The sequence below is a fragment of the Oenanthe melanoleuca genome, chromosome Z (genome assembly GCF_029582105.1).
Source record: "Oenanthe melanoleuca isolate GR-GAL-2019-014 chromosome Z, OMel1.0, whole genome shotgun sequence".
Taxonomy (NCBI): Eukaryota; Metazoa; Chordata; class Aves; order Passeriformes; family Muscicapidae; genus Oenanthe; species Oenanthe melanoleuca.
The window spans coordinates 50,359,352-50,379,808 of NC_079362.1; the positions used below are offsets into that span (position 1 = coordinate 50,359,352).

Consider the following 20,457-nt stretch of genomic DNA (forward strand, 5'->3'; position numbering starts at 1 on the left):
GTAGCTGCAAAAAAGGGCAGAGTGCAAGCTGACATTTAAAGCCAACATCTGGAAGTTGTTTACAGGCAAAAAATACATTGCCATGCCTAAGTGCAGATCACCTAATGCAAATACTTTTTGACTTTCCCTGAATGCATTTAATATTAACTTAGCTTATAATACATGCTATATGATTTAAGTAATTCAAGGTACCGCAAAGAAGGGATATGCACACAAGAAGGCTTTACTGATTTTTGGAAGTACAAAGTGAGTTTAAACACAACTTTTGCAATCAAGTATGATTCAAAGGCATTATGAACTAATTCTCTACTTCTTGCCCATGAAGCAGAGGTGATTTGCAGTTTGAAAAATCTGCAAAACAGAAGTCTTCAGATGCCATTTCAGATTGGAAGGAATAGTTTTTTCATTAAGTCCAACTATTTAGCACATTTTTATGCTGAAAATGAATATTTCTTGACAAACAGGCTTCCATCTCTGATCTTTCAGTACTGTATTTTTTCTTTTGGCAGCTCTGATGCTCATGATACGAGCACTACACATTTTGGGCAGTATTTCAGTCCTTCATTGTGAGACCCATGTAAACTTGAATTAATAAATCTGTAGCCATGTCTTTGAAAAGATTAATTTCAACACATGCTCACTAAATTGAAGGAAAGTCCTGCACAAGCTCTATGTTCTTAAGTACACACCTTGAGCAGAATGACTTCAATCCTAAGCAGGAGCTCTACGCTTACATTTTTCTTACTTTTTAAAATTGCGTTTCAACAACTTTCTAACAGACAGGTGTTAAAAAAAAACTCTACAAAGCACGAGACTTTCAGGATCAGACCCTAAGAGGAATTACTCTTCAGAAGAGCAGTGTCAACATGTCTCTCTAAAGACTGAAAAAAATGAAGCTGTTATAAAATGTAGAGTGATATCAGCAGGGAGGGAGAGAGCCCATGCAACAAAGACAGACTGTCCCCAAGCTCACCTATCCTTGTAGTTTATCACAGTATCAATGATCGCGTTCATTTGTTTTGTCAGTTTGGGTGGATTGGGCGACAGCTTCTCTGCAGGAGGTCTGCCTCTTCTTTTCTTTGCTTTCTCTCCATCCTCCTTCCCAGAATCCTTATCCACGTTTCTTCTTCTCTTTCGCTTTTTAAGCCGGACTTCCTCTTCCATTTCTTCCAAATTGCCGTCTTCAATTGCCTGACAATCATGGATTGAAAAAGTATGATTTTTAAACAAAAGACATACTGCAAAGGGAAATAACAAACTATTTTAAAACAACAATGAAAACATTCTGCAATTCCATGGGATGCAGAGAATTCAACTCAAAATGTTCAGTTTATTTATAAACAAGAGTACAAGAAACTGACTTACCAGCATAAACATTAAGTTTTCCTAAGGATCCCACAATCATCTAAACATGTTGTTTACCTGAACCTTGAATTCTGCACCGAATCACAGTTTCACACATAATGGCCTGGGGTATTGTCTCAGTAAGTGTACAGAAAACATTCATTTTTTCACAACAGTGTCAGTTCTGGGTTACACAGTTCCATGCGTAACAGACTTTGATATCGTATGTTTTCAAACAGGACAGTCTAAAGAGTGCTCAGCTCCCAACACCAGTTCACACACCATTCCTTATGCATACACACAAAATAGAGATACTTTATGCAGTAGCAACTCCGCTTCCAAGCCTTTTAAGCAACTTTTAAACCACCTAAGTTTTAAAATAATCTCAAAATGTATAACTTTCTTCTAGAACAGTAACCAGGAGGTAGGCAGAGGCACTAACAGTATAGTGGTTCACCGTAAACAGGACTCATGACACGGGATGCAAAAAACCCATCCCAACAACCAAACCATACACACAGTCACAGACAATTAGCATTAATTTCAATTGTTTCATTTACCTGGATATATGCTTTTAACCAGACCCAGCAGCTCTATGCAGAAGGATAAAAAAACTGCTGCGAAAAACAAACTAGGAATAAAGGGAACCTGTTCACACACACTATCAGATTCATGTCATAAAGCAAGAAGCTGAACTTTTCGTGTTTTAAGAAAGCCAACAAAAGAAAATAAATAAAAATACCAGATCATAAAGGAACTGAAATTTAATACAAAAAAAATAAAACAAAACATCTTAAAACTAAGGCTTTCTGATTAATGCTTTCTCAGAACATAACTGATGTGGATATTTGTTTCTTTTGCTTCTCAATATTGCCTTGAGTACATGCAAATGCTAATCAATCCTTTGTCGTAGCTGAAAGAGCTCTAATCCTAAGGCAATTACCTTCATTTCTCCACAGCACCAAACATGGCTAATATTTATGATCATGTGAGCATAACAATCAATATAAAAAAGTGATTACAGCCTAGACATAATTTTTCTCAATTGTGTAAATGTCTTTTCAAAAACGTTTTGTGAACAAAATCTGATGCACAACACAAAATAACCCAGAACGTTTAAAAAAGCAGTGGGATTTTGAAATCTGTTTCCTATGCATCCTCCGATGTGCAAATCCACAGACAAACACAAAAGCAGAATCCTGAGAGACAGCCTGAAACTAGGCCTTAATAATCAAAAGACAATTTACATCATGCTTCCACAGCATTCAGATATTCACTATGAAGGAGGCTCGAGATCTGATGAGTTAGGAAGAAAAAAGAAGGGAAAGAAAAATCTGCACACAAATTCATTAATATTCATCTGGCTAAAGCAGGACACGCGCTATAAACCACTGAGGCTAATGAAGATTAAGAAAAAGAAATTTCTCTGCATATCTTGGAAGCTAGAAAAGCTAATAATAAATACAGCATGCAAGGCTGTCAACAGTTAATGTCACTGCTCTCCTCAAGCACTCAGTTGTACATTGAAACACGGAGAACACCGACTTTTGATGTGTTACACACCTACACATGCCTGGGATGTAGTTCTACTGAATCTTCAAGACGGCAATGAAAAAGGATATTTACCTTACCACTATCAGCAGGCCGGCTATCGGAAATCACAGTTAGTGGGGATAAAATTAACAAGCCAGCAAAGCAGCGAGCTGCTAGTCTCTTCATCAGCTGATCAGGAAAAAAAAGAGAGCTGGGGAAAGGCTATGTTTTCATATACAAGTAATTTTATTTTACTGAAAATTTAATACTGAAAGGATTGTGGATACTGAAATCTGCTGTTTCATTCTACCTACTACAAGGCCTGAAGCCTTCCTCCTTCAGCCGGTTTTAATATTGACAACTACTTATCATATTTCCCCCCTTATTATTCTAGGCATTCAAATTAGATTTTTAGCTGAGCAGTTACTGATTCTTGTTATTATTTTAATAATAATAGTAAAATTAGACAATTTCATGTATGATTTTAAAACTGAAATTGGTTGCATGCATTTTAAAGATGCATTCATCACAGAAAATGTATTTTTTTTTCTCCACTGCAAACAGACGAAGTTTTGGGTACAGAAACTGATACAATAATCTATTCTGATTTACCAAAAATTAAAAAAACCACCAAAACAGACTAAGTCATCATTCTGTTAACTTTGGTAACATTTTGCTGTCCTTCAGAAAACTTAATTTAACTACAACATATTTATATTTTTGCTTGACAGATTTTCTATCACTAAAAAGAAATCACAGTGGTCCCGTCATCACAGAGTTTGTAACATCTCACTTTGGAATTCTGCATAAAAATCCTGCTTAGAGTAGGCAGTATTTTGGGAAATACGTATTAACAAAAAGAAAAGATATAAGTGAAAAGTTGGGATTTTTTTTTAATATTACATACAGCAATGTAGTAAAGACAAACGAAAAAAATGAAATCCAAATAAACAAACATACACTCTTTCACTCTGAAAATTAGTGACTAGCAGGTAACAAAGGAATTCTTAGCAAATTAGAAATCTACGAGCAAACATTAAACTTTCTGTTTAACCAGTAATATATCAATCAATTACTATGTTAAGCCTCCAAAATGTCTATGCATGAATGCAAACTCAGACAGCTTTCTTTAAGACCCTAGTGATCCCACTTGGAAATCAGTCTGACAATACAAGCAGTTTAAAAATGTTACTAGTGTGACTCTTAACATTCGTTCTCAAGAGACAAATTCGTATTTTGTATATAAACAACAACATTTAAAACTAAACCTACATGCTTTATTCTGTCTCAAAAGATGGCTTAAAACTGTATTTTATTAATTACCAGCATATAGGTTAATGCTCTGTGCATATATCCACATATGGTCCAAGCATGTGTGTATCAGCAACAACATATTTATTAAGCTAATTCTTCTGACTGAGCTCTTTGTTATAAAAGCTTACTATTCTAGGCCCTAAGTTCCATACTGAAGAGAATGCCCTTCCAAAACTTTACCAGTACGATAATGATACAAATCCCAGGTATAAATCTCCAGTTCCTGACAGATGATGGGCTGTGTGAGAATGCAAAACAACACAGACATCTCCCATGTTCAAATGCCTCTGGATTAGTGAGGTGCACAGCAAGGGAGTCAAGGAAAATGGTACATTAATAAAAATTTAACACTTTCCTTCCCTTAAAGAAACTGGACAAAACAGTACCAAAAAAAGTCTGGACACCTCATTTTTTTCCAAAGACTGCTGTAAAAATTTAATGTCAAATTTTGCAAGTTGTTAGGTATCTCATGAAACGCAAATACACCAGTGAAGTATGAGGACCCTGTGTTAAGTTCTGCACTGACAAAATGTTCCCACTTTTCTGACTCATATTATTGTAACCTAGTCCATGTACACAAATCAATTTGATTTCTAAAGAGGTAACAGCACACTTATCACAGATTAAAGAAATCAAACTGTACTCCTCCAAAAAGAAGCTTCCACCTCCCAAGAACAAAACTGTAATTTTCAGGAGGCAAGCAGAAGTTACTTCTGAGACAGAGTGTCTTCTTCATTGCTGCTTGCATTTAGATTTTCACCCTTCCTAAAGGAAAGGAGCTGTTTTGAGGTGGAAGTTTTCTTAGGGAACAGGGGATACAACATTGACACATGAGCAGCAAACAGAAACAAAGTAAGGATAAAATGAAAACTGTATATTTTCTCTATATGAAGGGCAGGCTATTAGGCATGCATTCTTCTATCAAGTATGACATAGCACGGTGACTGAACACCTTTCCAATTCAGAATTACAGACATAAATAAGGTCTAAATACTAACTGCTCAGTTTTGTTTCACAACTGTGTTCTGCAAGTCTATAATTGTGTAGGCCTTACACAACTAATATGTTTTAAAATAATTTTACAGGAATCAGGAAACTTGTTGCTCATCATAAAATCAGCTTTGGTGTTTAAGACCTGTCTTGTTTAGAAGATAAAACATTGCAATACATGATTATTTTTCTTATGACTGGAGATAAGTAGATAACTAGAAAATTAAGACATAGTGAAAGCTACTGGTACTACTTATAGTCTAAGAAACTGGACACACAGAGCAGAAGTGGCAGGGAGCCAGGGAGTAAGTCTGCCTGATGCTGTTCAGATGAATGGGACATGAGCAAAGGAAGTGCAAACTCTTCTGTGTCCCTTTCAAATTTTACCTGAACACAATGAACATTCAGAGAATCTGCTGCATCCCTTCAAACATCAATGCCCTCTCTCTCCAACTTGAAAGCTGAAAGACAGCTATTGTAACTAACATTAACACGTGCAAAAATACCCTAGCATGCCAATTAAACTCAGTGTTTCAAGAGAAAGCACATAAGCACAGGTGAACATAAAAAAACACACCACCTTACCAACTCCCCGAACATAAATACCAACCATACAAAATTTCCAAAGAAAGAGCCTTTTTGGGAACAACAGGGTATTTTACTGACTACTGGCCAAAAGACACCAAGATTCAGGGCTGTTAAGCACTTGAAACCAAAAAACATGTCAGTAGTGCAGTAAGGAACAGCGGATGACTGCTTTACGAAATGAAGTTTACATTTACCACTTAAAAAGAGAAGAAAGAAAGAAAGGAAGAAAAGAACCCTATGGACAGCTGAAATAAAGACTGAAAGCCCTAAAATGACATCTTCCAAGCCTTACCAATTTCTCTCCTCAACATGATTGTTCTTGGAATATTATATTGATATTCCAAGAGAAGTTCTCCTGCTTTTTATTTTGGTTTTTTGGTTTTTTTTGCTTGCTTCGTTTGAAATCCTATCGCTCTTTATTTTACCTTTGTTCTCAGATTAAATCTGGCAACCAACGAAGACTTCAACTTTTCACTGCAGTTCACATTCTTAAATAGATCTCTTCAAAATCCAGTTCTCTGGCTTATTTTTTTTACCATTAAAATTCCTGACATCTGGGACTGCTTCTAATTTTCACATTAGAATTGTTTCTTGGCTCTGTAGAGCCAGTTTCCTGACATCATAATTGCATCTTGCTATGCAACACCACAGAGGGCAGTATACTAGACAAAGACTGTGAGGAAAAGAGCCTTTAACACTTGACAATTAAACTAAAGGGCTTTAGATATTCTATCAACAGTGCAATCAGTAAACAACTGAAAATAAGTATATAAAGATTGATGAAGAGTAATTTTAATTCAATTTTCTCTCCTTGTTGGATATTATTGCACAACAGATTCACCAGTCTAGGTTTTCTGAGACTAAACTAAAACAGAATGTAGACCAGAATCTGTGTAAGGCAAAGAACTAGTGACTACATCCAGTTTTAGCTTGCTTTCATAAAAGTATTGTTTTTTACTAAAAACTCAAAATAAAATTATTACAAAAACATACCAATTAGTAATACATGGTCTTCTTGGATAGGCTGAAATTCCATCAAATATGGTAAATGAGTTCTTCAGCCATATGTTCATCAATCAAGAGCCTGGGTCGTCAGACAACTGGAACTAGCATCTTTTGAAGAAGTGGAAGAAAGACTGTTTTCTGGTATGCATTTGAAAAATATTAATAGTTGCCCAATTATTTGTACTGAAATTCCAGCTGCCTGTATTTAATTAGACACTAAGGAAAACAATAATGTAAATTATAGTTTTTTCCTAAAGTTTGATTCAAAAACTGATGCCAAAATGCCCTGACATAATCATGCCAAGATAAAGGTTTTCTTTGAAGAGATATGGTCTCAACAAAAGCAATGAAGCATAATCTTAAAAAAAAAAAAAAAAAAAAAAAAAAAAGAGGTATTGACTTAAATTATTAATAGGAAAAGCTTTTATCGTCAGTGTTTTCCCTTGGGTCTGAGAAAATTTTTTCAGGTCAAATATCCTAATATTTAATCTTGATATAAAATATCTTAATGTTGAAGCTTCATCTTTAATATGATAATTATTAAGTAAAGCATCATGCAGAGCCAGCATGAACAAACTCTAAGTTATGACAAGCACATAAAATTTTCTTCTGTTCAGAAGTGAAATCTTGTTAAAAAGAAAAAAAAATCTGCAATTAGTCTCATTTGTCCCTTCCCCAAAAGGCAAACAGTGATTTTTAAATGGAACTCCTCAAGCTGATTTTGCACCAATGAGATTTTCAAAAACTTTGGGGACAGAGAAATTGAAGAGCACAATTAACTGCTCATGATACCAGGACCCCACTGCTCGTCTGCTCAGTGAGCACTATGGAAGTGCTTCACTAGAGGGAAGGAATGGAGTTATAGAAAGGAACAACTGTATCACGCCGACTATAAAGGTACTTTGCTTAACCAATCAGAGCACTAAGAAAATACATACTCACTGTGTCAAGACCCTGAATGTGAAACTACCCAAAAATCACTAGTATTCTGTGGTCTGTATTTACCTAGCCACATTCTGAAAAGATCTACAAGTCTGCAATTGTCCTACAGTTCTCAAAATGTCTTGCTAAGAAGACTTAATTTTAAAAGTCTCTTGATGAAGCCAACCTCACCCAGGAGCAACAGAAAGATGGAAGAGAAATCTAAAATAATTCTATGTCAGAAACTACTGATACCATCCTATTTACCACTAATCTCTTTTGTTGTGGTGGGGTTTTTTGTTTGTGCTTCCCAAACTTTCTTCCTTTCATTTTAGAAAGCTAAGCAACCTGCTGAAGAATTCTTGTCACTTAGAATAATAGCCTGTTTCTGAACACAGGGGAAAAAACTTTCTCCTTCATGACTGGAGGACAATTTATAATGGACTTTTGAAATACTATGCAGGAAACTTTCCAGATGATAAACAAACATATTCCAAAAGGGATCGTACAATAGCATTTCTCAAGTACAAGGTATCCTGAGTATTTCAGACTGCCTTCATATTGTTCAGAAGCATACTGACAACTCACAGACTAAATATCGATAGCAGACTGCTACTGGAAATAGTTGCAGATAGATTTGGAAGTATGATTAGAAGTAAAATTGAGAGACTGAATGAGATGCAACTAACTAAAGAAAGACATGAAAGACCATAATGAAAATACTGCAGGCATGTTTCCTGGCTTCAGATTCACAAGCAATCCATCTTGAAGTAAAATCTGCCATGACTGAAATGCCTCATTTCTTCCCCTTTATCTTGTTCCCTATGTCAGAGACACATATGCTTGTTGCATAGACAAGATTCTGCAGCATTTAGCAACTGGTGTTACTTAGTGAGGAAGTGAGAATGGGGAAAATTTTTCCCTTTTTAAATTTTTATCAGTGTTTTCCTCCCTGTCTTACTGAGAATTCTCATTCAGGAAAGCCTACTTTCCTGTCAGTAGAGGACTCTATACTGACAAAGGCATTGTGAGGTAATTGGTACTAGAGTTATGCTTTTTCTTGAACAAGTACATTATCTTCCCTACATAGAGGGCAAGGAAAGTTAATTGCATGAGAAAATCATATTTTCTGATGGGCATCAGGAGGAGGTGGGTGCCAGGGGGTAGTGGTGAGGAATATTTTTCTCATTTTTTCCTAAATTCCTTTAAAATAGTAAGCTTGGAATTTAGTCAACACTAAACATGTTTCTGACCGAGAACAGATGTTCTTTATTTCCCTGGGATCGCAAGAGCTTAGAAGAGTTTAGATTTCTTCTGTTTGATTTTATTCCTTATGAAAAAAAAAATTAAAATTCAAATTAAGAATGGGCATTATTAGATATTTTAAAATGTTTTTTGAAAAAAATTACAGGCATATAGCCCTTCTTCATTCAAAAAAAATTGTCTCTCTTATCTTCTGAGATGCTACTAATTAAATCAAAAAAATACCCAGTATAAAGACAGGGTTTATACCTGTAAACAGATATTCAGTCGTGCCTTCTAAATTGCTCAGAAAAGCAGCAGTTTTCTCTCTTTTTGATTAATAGACTACTAGACTAACATAAGGCTTCTAATTTAAAGGTGAGCATACACTTTTTGTACCCTGAAAACTACAGCTCTTAAGAATGTACTAAGAGAAGCCTATAGTACAAAGCTTAAACTGGCATTTTTACATATGTCAAAGTAAACTCAGCTACTGCCAGCAGTCATAACAAGTATTTTCTTTCATATGTTCTTCTTCTCTCTTATACTTAAGTATATTCACATATTTTCAAGCAGTAACCTTTCATTCCAAGTTTAAAACATGGAACATAACTAAATGGGAGCGAAATTGAGAAAATAAACTCAAACAGATAAAATATCTTGCAAAAAAATATGTGGAAAAATTAAGCAACAGATTTCAAAACCATTCTAATTTAATTATTTTTAAGTGGATGTACACAGACCTCTTGTATCTACTTATTCACAGGAAACAGCTTAAGGATTTTTGCAATAACATGGAAAATCTGGTTCAAACTTTTATCATTATTAATATAAGTACTCTGAGGCAATTAAGAATGGGATGTACACAGTGTTTAGAGAGCATGATAAGACAGAATTATATGGCAAGAGGTTAGAATACTCACTTTCTGTGGCAAAAGAGGAAAAAATTTGCTTAAAAATATAAGCAAATATATAAATAATATTTAAATAATAAATAGCAGGAGGTAGCCCTTTATGACAATTCCTACATAGTTTTTTAATAACTTAGGAGAGCTTGGAGGAAGACTGTACGGAATGAAACTAAATCAAATTTGGAAAACTTGCTGAGAAAAGCTAAATTATATGTATCTTTTATGTATTTTATACCAAAATAATATGTTGTGATGCTAAATTTGAGCACTGATGCAGTGAGAGCTATGCCAGGACTCACAGCAGACCCTTTAATATGCACATGTTACCTACAAACGTTCTTGAAAATATCTGATAACTCTTTAAGAGCGCATTAAGTTTCAGAACAAAATAATCTATAGTATAGTATAGTATAGTATAGTATAGTATAGTATAGTATAGTATAGTATGGTATAGTATAGTGTAGTATAGTATAGTACAGGTGCATATACAAAAAACTAAAGTAAGGCTGTATGCAACAACGAAGTCCTTGGTTCTGCATTTGAAACCCAGCTAAAAATGTCAGATGCAGCTGAAAAGAATACATAATGAATATCCATGGAACCATGATTTGTAATTTGCTAAACATGCCAATTTCAGAGTAGAGGATAAAATTACATGGTTGTGGTTACTCAAAAGTTTTGGTAAGATTTTTTTTAAGGTTAAAATTTTACTGCTAGGATAAGGAAGTACACTACGGTACTCATCAAACTGGGTACTTCAGGATGACTCAGCCACGACATGCCTAAGCACTGCCTGAGTAGTTTTTGAGAAACGCAGTCTGAAACCTCCGTCTTCTTCCATATCTGCCAAATTAGTACTTCCATACTTGTTTACATACAAGAAAAGACAAATTGCTATCATTTAAGTTGCTATAGAAGTAGCTTCTATAGAAAAAGCAGAACTCTGCATCTATCTCAAATATACAAATTCAACTCTACACAAATCCATCAGAAGAATTACTTTTGCCTGTATGTATACTGCATAAAAAACATCAGCATAAAGCCTTCCATCACCTGCTCTGGTCTGCTTTCAGAAGACAGCCTTTTACAGTAAAGGTCTCACCATTTGCCTCTGATGACAAGGCAAAATATTAAATGGCTCCCTTTTCACAGAGTGAATATATACTTTGGCCACAATATACAATATACACTTTGAGAGGTGTAGGTAACTTACCCATTTGGCAAATGCAAATCAACATATGAATATGTAATATCTTTATTAAAAAACTGATAGGTGACAGAAGGTTAGCTTCTGTGTACCACCTATCATTGTCATTGTCAAGGCATGTCAGAGAACATAACAGTGCAGTGGACCCAAACATTAAAATGTTTGCTGCTTCTTATTCCATTATCATACACTCCCAGCAACAAAAATGTTTTAGACTTTTAATGCAGATTTCTGTTCTTATGGCTTTTGTGAATCACATAATATTTGTTTTTGTTTCAGTTTTAGAATTATAGAATATCCTGAGTTGGAAGAGTTAAACTCCTGGCTCTATACAGGAGCACCAGAAGAATCACATCATGTGCCGGAGAGCATTGTGCAGATGCTGCTTGAACTTTGTCAGGCTTGGTGACCACTCTACTGGGGAGCCTCTTCCACTGCCAAACACCCTCTGAACCTTTTCCTGATAGCCAACCTAAACCTCTCCTGACACAATTTCCCTTGGGTCCTGTCACTGGTCACCACAGAGAAGTGATCAGTGCTCGCCCCTCCCCTTCCCCTCATGAGGAAGTTGTAATTGCAGTGAGGTCTCCCCTCAGTCTCCTCCAGGCAGCTTCTACATAGAGAGTGTTTCTGGCATGTTAACCACAGGGCCTAATTCTTCCCATGAAAAATTTTGCACTTGAAACAGTAATGATATAACAAAACCTGAAACAAGATTTTTAACTCACAGCTTCCAGGCTATATAAACTTGGTATGTCAGAGGATACAGCTAATTCAAAGAAAATGAAGTTTATTTTATTCTAAGGCTAACAGAACTCCCGACATTTTTAAAAAGTACTTATTTGGCATTACTATTTAATATTTTCTACAGAAAACAGACACACAATTCCACTTGAAGGCATGTTAATACGTTATAGTACTTTACATGTAACATTGTACAGTCAAAATCACAGACTGAAAAAAAAGAATCCTACCAAAATATGGCAGTTTTACTGATAAGAAGGTAAGTCTACTGATAAGTAGACTTCGGAAATAGCTGTTCAGATTTCCTGACTAGAAGTCCTTCTCGTAAAAAAACATATTTATCAAACACTAAAAATTTCTTTATGGAGAGAATCTCTGAAATATTGAAGAAGCATTTCAAAGCACTTTTTTGTTTTCAAAATTAATACTCTCAACCCTCTGAGAAAAGACAAGAGAATTTCTGAGAAAGTCACCTAGTGTGAATCAGGCTCTCTCCCTTACTAACTAACAAAGCCATACTGCCAAAACAGTGGCATTTGAATTCCCTCTCACCCATGAAAAACCAAGAAAATGCCCTTTCTGCTTCACTGGTTTTAATTTCACTGCAATGTAAAAGTACTCTTTCTTCTTCTTGAATATCATGAAAAGGACATGATATATAAGATATATAATATGCATACCAGATACAAAAATGGCTTGGTTTAATGAGGCCTTGAAGTCATGTCCAACTTTCTAACCTTTCAAAAAGCAGCTTTTACATGCATAAAACTTATCAACCTCACACTGAACATTAGAAAATAGTACCTGGGGCATTCTGATGATCATTGGTCACAAAATAGACAACACGGTAGGATGGTAGGCTTTTAAATCTTCCAGTAACAGTCTTTTAAATGTGACTTGTTTTTCTGTACAGCGTAACAAATTCAATTGCATCTGCAATTCAATACTACAGAGGAGGGTTTAGATCAGAATGCAATTTTCCTCAAATGTCCTGCACAAATACTCACTTACTTGATTGTTAAACAGGTTTAGCAGCAGCTCAGGAAACTTTGTAATTACAACCAAAAATGTTACAGCGTAGAAATGAAGACAGAAAACCAGGAACGCAGGGGTATTAAGTATATGAACTATGAATATAAGCAATCCACTGCGTAAATACTTTATTTTTCCCTCTGAGAATTTCAGCTTCCAACACAGACTAAAACAACTACAGACTGTAATGCTAATTCTACAGGTATTTCAGTACTTAATGTAGTAAGGTCTGAACAACAGGTCCTGCGCCAAAGCTGACCTCTAGATGAACCCTCCAGCCAAATACTATACATATCCATTAATTAGTGAAGTATTATTAGCAATATGATGCATGTACCTGCTCATTGGTGAAACACGGGTTTACCTTTCCGTATTTAGAAACCATACAAGGCCACATCTGGCCTTATTTGGGGGCAGAGGATCAAAGACAACTCCCTTACTGGGAGAAATCCAATAAGAGGATAAAATCTCATGTTCCCACATTAGAAGTAATGGTAGCTTGCTTATTATAAAAGCTGGGCTGCTCTCACAGTGAAGTCAGAAGCCTCACTGCCTGCAAAGGTGGATGCACTGCAGGATTTCCCAGTTGCCAGGCCTGGTTCTCCAGTCCTTACTGTGACACCTTCCCGGGCTAATACGTAGATTTGGATGAAGGGTAAAGTAGGGAACTGTAACCTTTATCACTTTAGATATTTTTTGTTGTTATGATTAGGTGCATTGCTTAGCTTATCCTTTTGTGATTCTTTACAGTTTTCCATTATAGTAAATTACACTGTTCTTTAAGTTCGTGTCTGGCTCTGACCCTACCCATCAGAAAAACACCACTGTAAAACTGAATTCCACCATTCCAAAAAAATATGTCTTAAAATACCTTCCTGGTATTGATTCTAAAGTTGTATTGATTGTAAAGTTATACATGTAGAAGTGAAGCTCTCTCAGAAAACACTAACGTACTTGAAAACTTTTAGTAATTTATACCAAGTATTACCAACAAGTTAACCCAAATTTGCCATCTCTGCTACCAAAACTGTTAGTGGACTACGAGAGAGAGTGTAAAATCAAAAAGTAAAAGTTACAGTTGATGAGGAAACAGTTAAAAATGTGCCCCAAAACTTTCCTGCTAGGTAATTTATTACACCATATAACTTCAGTAAACATAAACAAATTGTATGTCATGACCACGTTAAACAGTATTCACCAGATATTCTGTATGAGTGAAAGCCAGCACTGTTTTTTTTTTTTTTTTTTTAAGACTGACTACTTACAAACCAAATGCATGTACTTCACTTACAATTTTTATATCAGCAAAACAAGCACAACTTTTACATGTCTGCATGACATAAATGAGACACTGCTAATTTTGTGCTCATATATGTTTCCCTGGCCAATATATAAACTGAATTAACAAGCACAACTAGAGATTAAGACTTTATTTGTCACCTAGCCAGCAATCAAATTGCATAAGAAGCTAAAACCAGATGCAACAGTCTTAAGGGTCTTTTACCTACTCAAACAAATTCCTCTGTTTCTTGAAGCCTGTCTCAGGCAATCAAATTCTTAGTAGATGACCCCTCTCAAAAATAATATGCCAGGGGAACCAGCAAAGTATACTGCAGTTCTCTTAGAAGTCGTGCAGGGACAGAATCTGCTAGAGCATGAAATACTTCCAGAATATAAATGCTTTGTACGATCAGGAAGCAAACTCCTCCTTCCAGATTTTTTTTTTTTTAAAGGAAATATGGTTGCCATGCCAACGGTTAGAAAAGAGTGGGCTGCAGCGACAGCTAGCGATGAAGCCTGTTTCTGCCTAAGAGTTTTCCTGGGAGACTGTCAATGAATTACAGCCTGTTCTGGGCAGCAGCACAATCTCACTAAATACTGCCTAGGATCACATAGGCTTCTGTTATTATTTTGTCCCTTGCTTCCAAACTCAGTACTTGATCTCCTATCAAGAAGGCAGCTTGACATAGTTAGTCAGTGTACAGGCATGCGTACAGACCTCGAGGTACACTGTCCTTGAGGTTCTGTGCTACAACGTACAGATTTCCTTGTATCAGCACAGAGTTCAGGGTCTAACTTAAAAGGAGCCAGCAACTATTCCACAATCAGAGCTGTGGTTGCTGAATGAGGCAAAACTCCTTGGAAAAGAAGAGATTTAGTCGACTCCCCAACATAAACAGAGACAGCTCAGGACTACACACCAATATTACGAAACCACCTTACTGATCAGAAATGCAAAGTTTTATTCAGAAAATCCCATGAGAAGGTAGCTATAAAGCTGCAACAGCAGCCACAGCAAGAGAAGTGAGGGGAATCCCTTGCTGCTGGTAAATAAATCTTCTTCTGTAAGAGTGCAATAAAGACAGGCCAAAGGGTTTCTTATGAATTGAAGTATCACTCTTAACTCAGAACTTGTCTTTTATTTTCAGTTCAACTGATCTGAAGTAGTTCACTGCATCCAAGTCAGCATGAAACAAATAATTCACATTTTTTATGTGTTATGCATGACACTATTATAGGTTACAGGAAGGAAACCACAAGACACAAGTGGCTTATAAAATAGAAGTTTATGCTTATAAACTATCTGCTACCTTTCTTATGTTTATATAGTTAAGTATTCCCTTGAATATGTTATACACTATCATGACATCTTCTAGAGATTTCATTACAGAAAAATCAAATGTATTCTCAAAGACATGGAAGTGACATTGCTGCTGAAAGCACAATGGGTGTGACAAAGAACTCTGGTTCACATACATGAAATATAAGGTTAAAAAACCCTGAAAACTTTACTTACGTTTCATTATCTACCTAATGAGGTTGTTTTATTCTGAATGTGCATAAGCAATGTTACATTATAAATGTCATTCCACTGAAGAGACCAAAGAGTATTAGCAGCTCTCACGCTTCCATTTGTTTCGTCACACCCTCAGGTGCACCTGGAAGCATGTTAAACTATGTATACTGTAGAGTTACAGTAGTAATTGAAATGCACTATGAAGCCGTCAGTCCTAGGGCAACTTAGCTAATTTGAAGACACGCTTAATTACTCAATAGGGAGAAGGAAGAATAATTTCTCTCAATAGAATAACAAGCCATGGTGAAAAAGGGCTAGTATATGTACCACCTTGCCCAGCAAGATCTCTAACTTGGCCTCACCAGTCTCAGAAGCAAAGAATGAAAACAATTACTATGAAGCATATGGGACCTGCTAAGAAATTGTTTTCAGAGTAGCCCTTTATAGCTTTTTATCAAATGATCCAGCACTTCACTTCAGTGTTCTTAGTGTCTTTAGAAAGATGAAATAGAAAGTATGCCTACTAAATCTCAAGAGCACAACAAGTTGACCAGAAGTTCACCCAAGGACAGGCTTAAAATTCTTAAAATTTGGTGAAAAATACTTGAAAATTATTCAACAGGGACATATGCCAAATCCTCTTAGGAAGGAAAGATCGACAATATGAAACATGATTTTGAAAAGCTGGAAAGGAAGGAGAGCTACAGAAAAGGATTAAGTCTTGCACTGGATCAAAAATTTAACATTAGACAATACCTTCCATGTTAGAAAATGAATTACTGGACTCTGAAGTACTACAGAAGTTTGCAGAAGAACTCCTCTTTATTCAAATTATGTTGCATCTGGAATTCTGATGCCTAGCTTTTGATCAAACTTGTAGAAAGATGTCAGTCACATATAGAACAACTATGGTAAGTCAGTAAAAACAATCAAGAGTTCTAGAAAACAGGAACTATAGGAAAAGACTGCATAAGCATGGTTGTTAACCTTTTGAATTTAATCAACTGGGAGACAACTCTTCTATGACACAAAGAAATGTTAAAAAAAGTAGTGGTATCAGGCTCCTCTGAATGAGCAGAGTTAAGACAATGTAATTAGCTTAAAATCCAACAGTAAAATATAATAAATTTTTCATTAAATTAAATAGAATAGAATAAAATTAAAATAAAATATAATAAAAACCCAAACAGTTAAAAACAATCCATTGCAGACTTCTAAGTTCATTGCTCAGAAATACCTAGAAGAGGTCAGATCCTGAACTTCTATTGTAAATGACACAGGACTGGATGATTCTGCCTGCAGTACAACACGGATCTGACGATTTCTTTTAGGCCTCCCATTTTTGACAATAAAGCACTCAAAACAACTATTACAGCCAACTCAAGTCACAAACCACAAAACTCAAAGCTAACTTGTATGCTGCCACAGCCAGAGTCTTCCATCATTAAAAGAAGCAACTTAAAATGACCCTGAGTAGATATACACTACACTGCAAGCACTTCCCCTGTAGGATAAGGTAAATCTTTGATAATCCAAACAGGAGTTTATGTTTCTAATTCTTTCTTCTCCACTGACCGCTTGAATATGTAAGGTATCAAACGTCTTTAGTTTCACAGATTTGCTTAAATTTAAAACTGGTGAGTAATTCAGGCCTTTTCTCCCCTAATCAACAGGTCTGGATTAGTTCTTAGTACAGCTATGCACAATGCAGTCTTCCAAACATCCCATTTTAAAGTAAGCAGGTAGAGTTTTACCTATCTTTATCAAATTACACATAAAACCTACACTGTATATTCCTATTGCTATTGTCTGTAATCATTCTACAACAATACTTACTCTGTCAAAACATTTAAATTAGTTTTGCACTTAGAATACTTTATTTATAACTTTTGGAAATCATACTATTATCAAATTTCTGAAAAGCCTTTCCAATAATCATTCCTCACCTCTTTACCATGCTCTTGCTACCACACTGAGAAGACACATGCATTATCATTCACTGAACGTAGATTTCAATGAATAGCAAGAGACAAAATCTCAAATCTGGTGTTAAGTGTAGAAACTTCACTTTAGGTATTAAATTCTCAAATCATTTATCAAATATATTGATCTCAGTGGAGCCAATAAATGCTCAGGACTTGGAAATTAAATAGCCTGAGAAAAAGAAAATTTCTGAATTCTTAAAATGATTAAACAGAAGTATTTAAAATTATAATAAGCTTGATAGTACAGAGAGTTTTAATATACACTGACTTGTGGTTTTAATGAATACTGAAACAATTCTTCATGTATTTGAAAGATTACACTTACAAAAGTACCTGAAGATATAAGACCCATGGAAATAAGAACAATTCCAATAGAATACTATCATAGTTCTGACTCAGCATTTAGTAACACTGATTTAAGTTTCTGCAGTGCAGTTCAAAACTTAGTTATATCTTCGACATAGCAGCAGAAGCAGGATAATGACATATTTTATGCCTAAAATTGTGCTATCTCTGGTGCAGTCTTCAAAATGAAATTAAAAATCCACCACAGATGAGTAAATTTCAAGTGTGAAAAACAGCCAACCAATCAACAACCTACCCGCAGCCACTGTTTCTCTGTGAGAGCATCACTGTAGTCCACATCCCTGCGCTGACGGGATCCTCTTCCAAATATTTTCTCTTCTTCTTCCTCACATGTAAGCCTTTCAACTTCAGCATCATCCTTAATAATCCAGGATGGCAATTCATCCTCCTCCATTAAGCGAGGTTTACGTTTAGGGTTTCTGGCATCTTCCCTGCGACGATCCATGTCCATGCGCTGCAATGGCAATTGGCAAAGAATAAGAAAGTTTTAAAGGCAATTACTAAGAGAACCATGTCAATGCCCATCTCTCTAATAACACTTCAAACTTTAAACAAAGTCCTTCCCAGGTATCTCTTGTTCATAATATTCCTAAATACTTTTAAAATGCTGCTGTAAAAAGACAATGCTACACTCAGTTGCTCATTTCCAGTCATATTCACTACTTTGTAACTAGCTTCCACTAAAGGAATTAAGACAACATACAGCCAAGTGACACAAGAACACTGCTGTCCCCATGAAGTTTTACTACTACGTAACTGGAAAGAGTAACTAAAAATATACTAGTTTTGTTACCCTGAATATCTGAAGAAAATTTATGATGGTATAAGAAACAAAGAATCAAAAGAGAATTTATGAATTCAGAGAAAATCTTGTTACACAGAGCCAACATGCTTGAACCTGATTTTTTTTTCTTATCTTACTGCTGTACCAGACAAAAATCAAAACACAAAAATATCAGATAGCTTAGGTGAAGTGGTAAGAGCATTAGAAGGTAATGTTAAGACTTCCAGCTGATATTTAAATAATCATTCATTTCAAGGATGGTGAATGGTAACTCAGACATGGAGATGGAGGATACATTCCTATTATCCACTGTACACTCATCAGTGAGGTGTTCTATAATCCTTCTGGGGAATCATCCACTTCCAATGACTACATACTGACCTGGCTTCCTCTGGTCCCAAGAATTGCATCTGCATTGTTTTAAGTACTCAAATCATGTAATAAGAATAGGCATTTCAAACAGGCCTTTTGAAGGGTCATACAGTACTTAACACTCAGTAATCAGCTGATAAGTGGAGAAAACAACCAAACAGCCACCAACATTTCATTTTGAAAAAAAATATGTAAATAGACATACATCAGAATTGGCTGTAGAATCATAAGAGGTTACTGCTTTGGCCACTAAATCTTCATAAATCTGTTCTCAATTATGTGAAAATGTCTTCCTTGTGTACATGATGCACTTAACACATGATGCCAACTAGACATACTGTCCTTTTACAACCTTAGCCAAAACACAGACGTGCATGAATTCAGAGGTATCCCTCTGCAGAGGGACAGCTCAAATCCAGTCAAATCTAAAAACTGAGGCTTGGTGATGGCACCATTGAATATGCTGAATCTTCTCTCATCTTGGCACTTTTCAAACACGAGCATTTCTACAATACTGCCTCAGGAAATGCATCTTACAACTTGCCTTCAACATCTTGCCTTCTGCAGTATCTGACTTCCAAACTCAGTGAAAAGCAGAATGCAAGATGTGAACTATGTTAAACAAGCAGCTATAAATACATGGGCATTATCCCTATTCCCTTTTACTTAGACAACAGCGAATGGGCTGTGCAGCCTGTACTTCTTCATAGCAGACTTCCGTATTTCACCTTTTAAGGAAAATCTTATTCAATTTAAACTAATTTCAAAAAGTGCTTCATTCAAGCCATACGTGTGGCTTGGTTTATTGCTAACATGACAGCCAGAAAGCTGAAAATGAACCAATTTCTCTATTTCTATTGTTTAGTGGAGAACTTGAGCGATGTCAAGAGACATCATATTTTAATGGCATTAAGAACATGAAGTCAATGCTGAAATTTCATATTTTTTCCCCAATGACCATGTTTCTCTGTCTAACACAAAGACTGAACACTAAGATAGTATATTATAAAAGCTATTTTCTGATATAAAAGCATTTGGGAAGGAAAATGAAAGACAATCTCTCTCGGTTAATCTGAGATATCAGAGATACAAACTAACATTTTTTTGGAGTATACTAGTCAAACCATATTTACATCTGGGAAACCTCTAGTTCTATCTTCCTGTATCTTTCCAAAACCTGTGTTTTCCAAGAGATATCTACATTATTTTTATATGACTAATAAAATAATTTTATGTTCACTGTCCTCAATAAGGCCTAATATGCTACCAATACTTAAACCTAAGCAAAGAACCCGAATTTTGGCACACTCAAGGCCTGAAAT

General features: G+C 35.6%; 1 protein-coding gene across 8 annotated transcripts in view; it reads right to left on the reverse strand.

The window, feature by feature from the left end:
- The window catches only part of SMARCA2 (SWI/SNF related, matrix associated, actin dependent regulator of chromatin, subfamily a, member 2), a 114,962-nt gene that overhangs the window by 18,159 nt on the left and 76,346 nt on the right, over positions 1 to 20,457 (reverse strand). For all 8 annotated transcript variants that reach the window (XM_056513054.1, XM_056513048.1, XM_056513055.1 and 5 more), the window contains exons 28-29: positions 18,215 to 18,433; positions 974 to 1,191 (exon numbers count right to left, since the gene is read on the reverse strand). In XM_056513054.1, the coding sequence (XP_056369029.1) occupies positions 974 to 1,191; positions 18,215 to 18,433 (437 nt within the window). The remainder of the gene's footprint in view (positions 1 to 973; positions 1,192 to 18,214; positions 18,434 to 20,457) is intronic.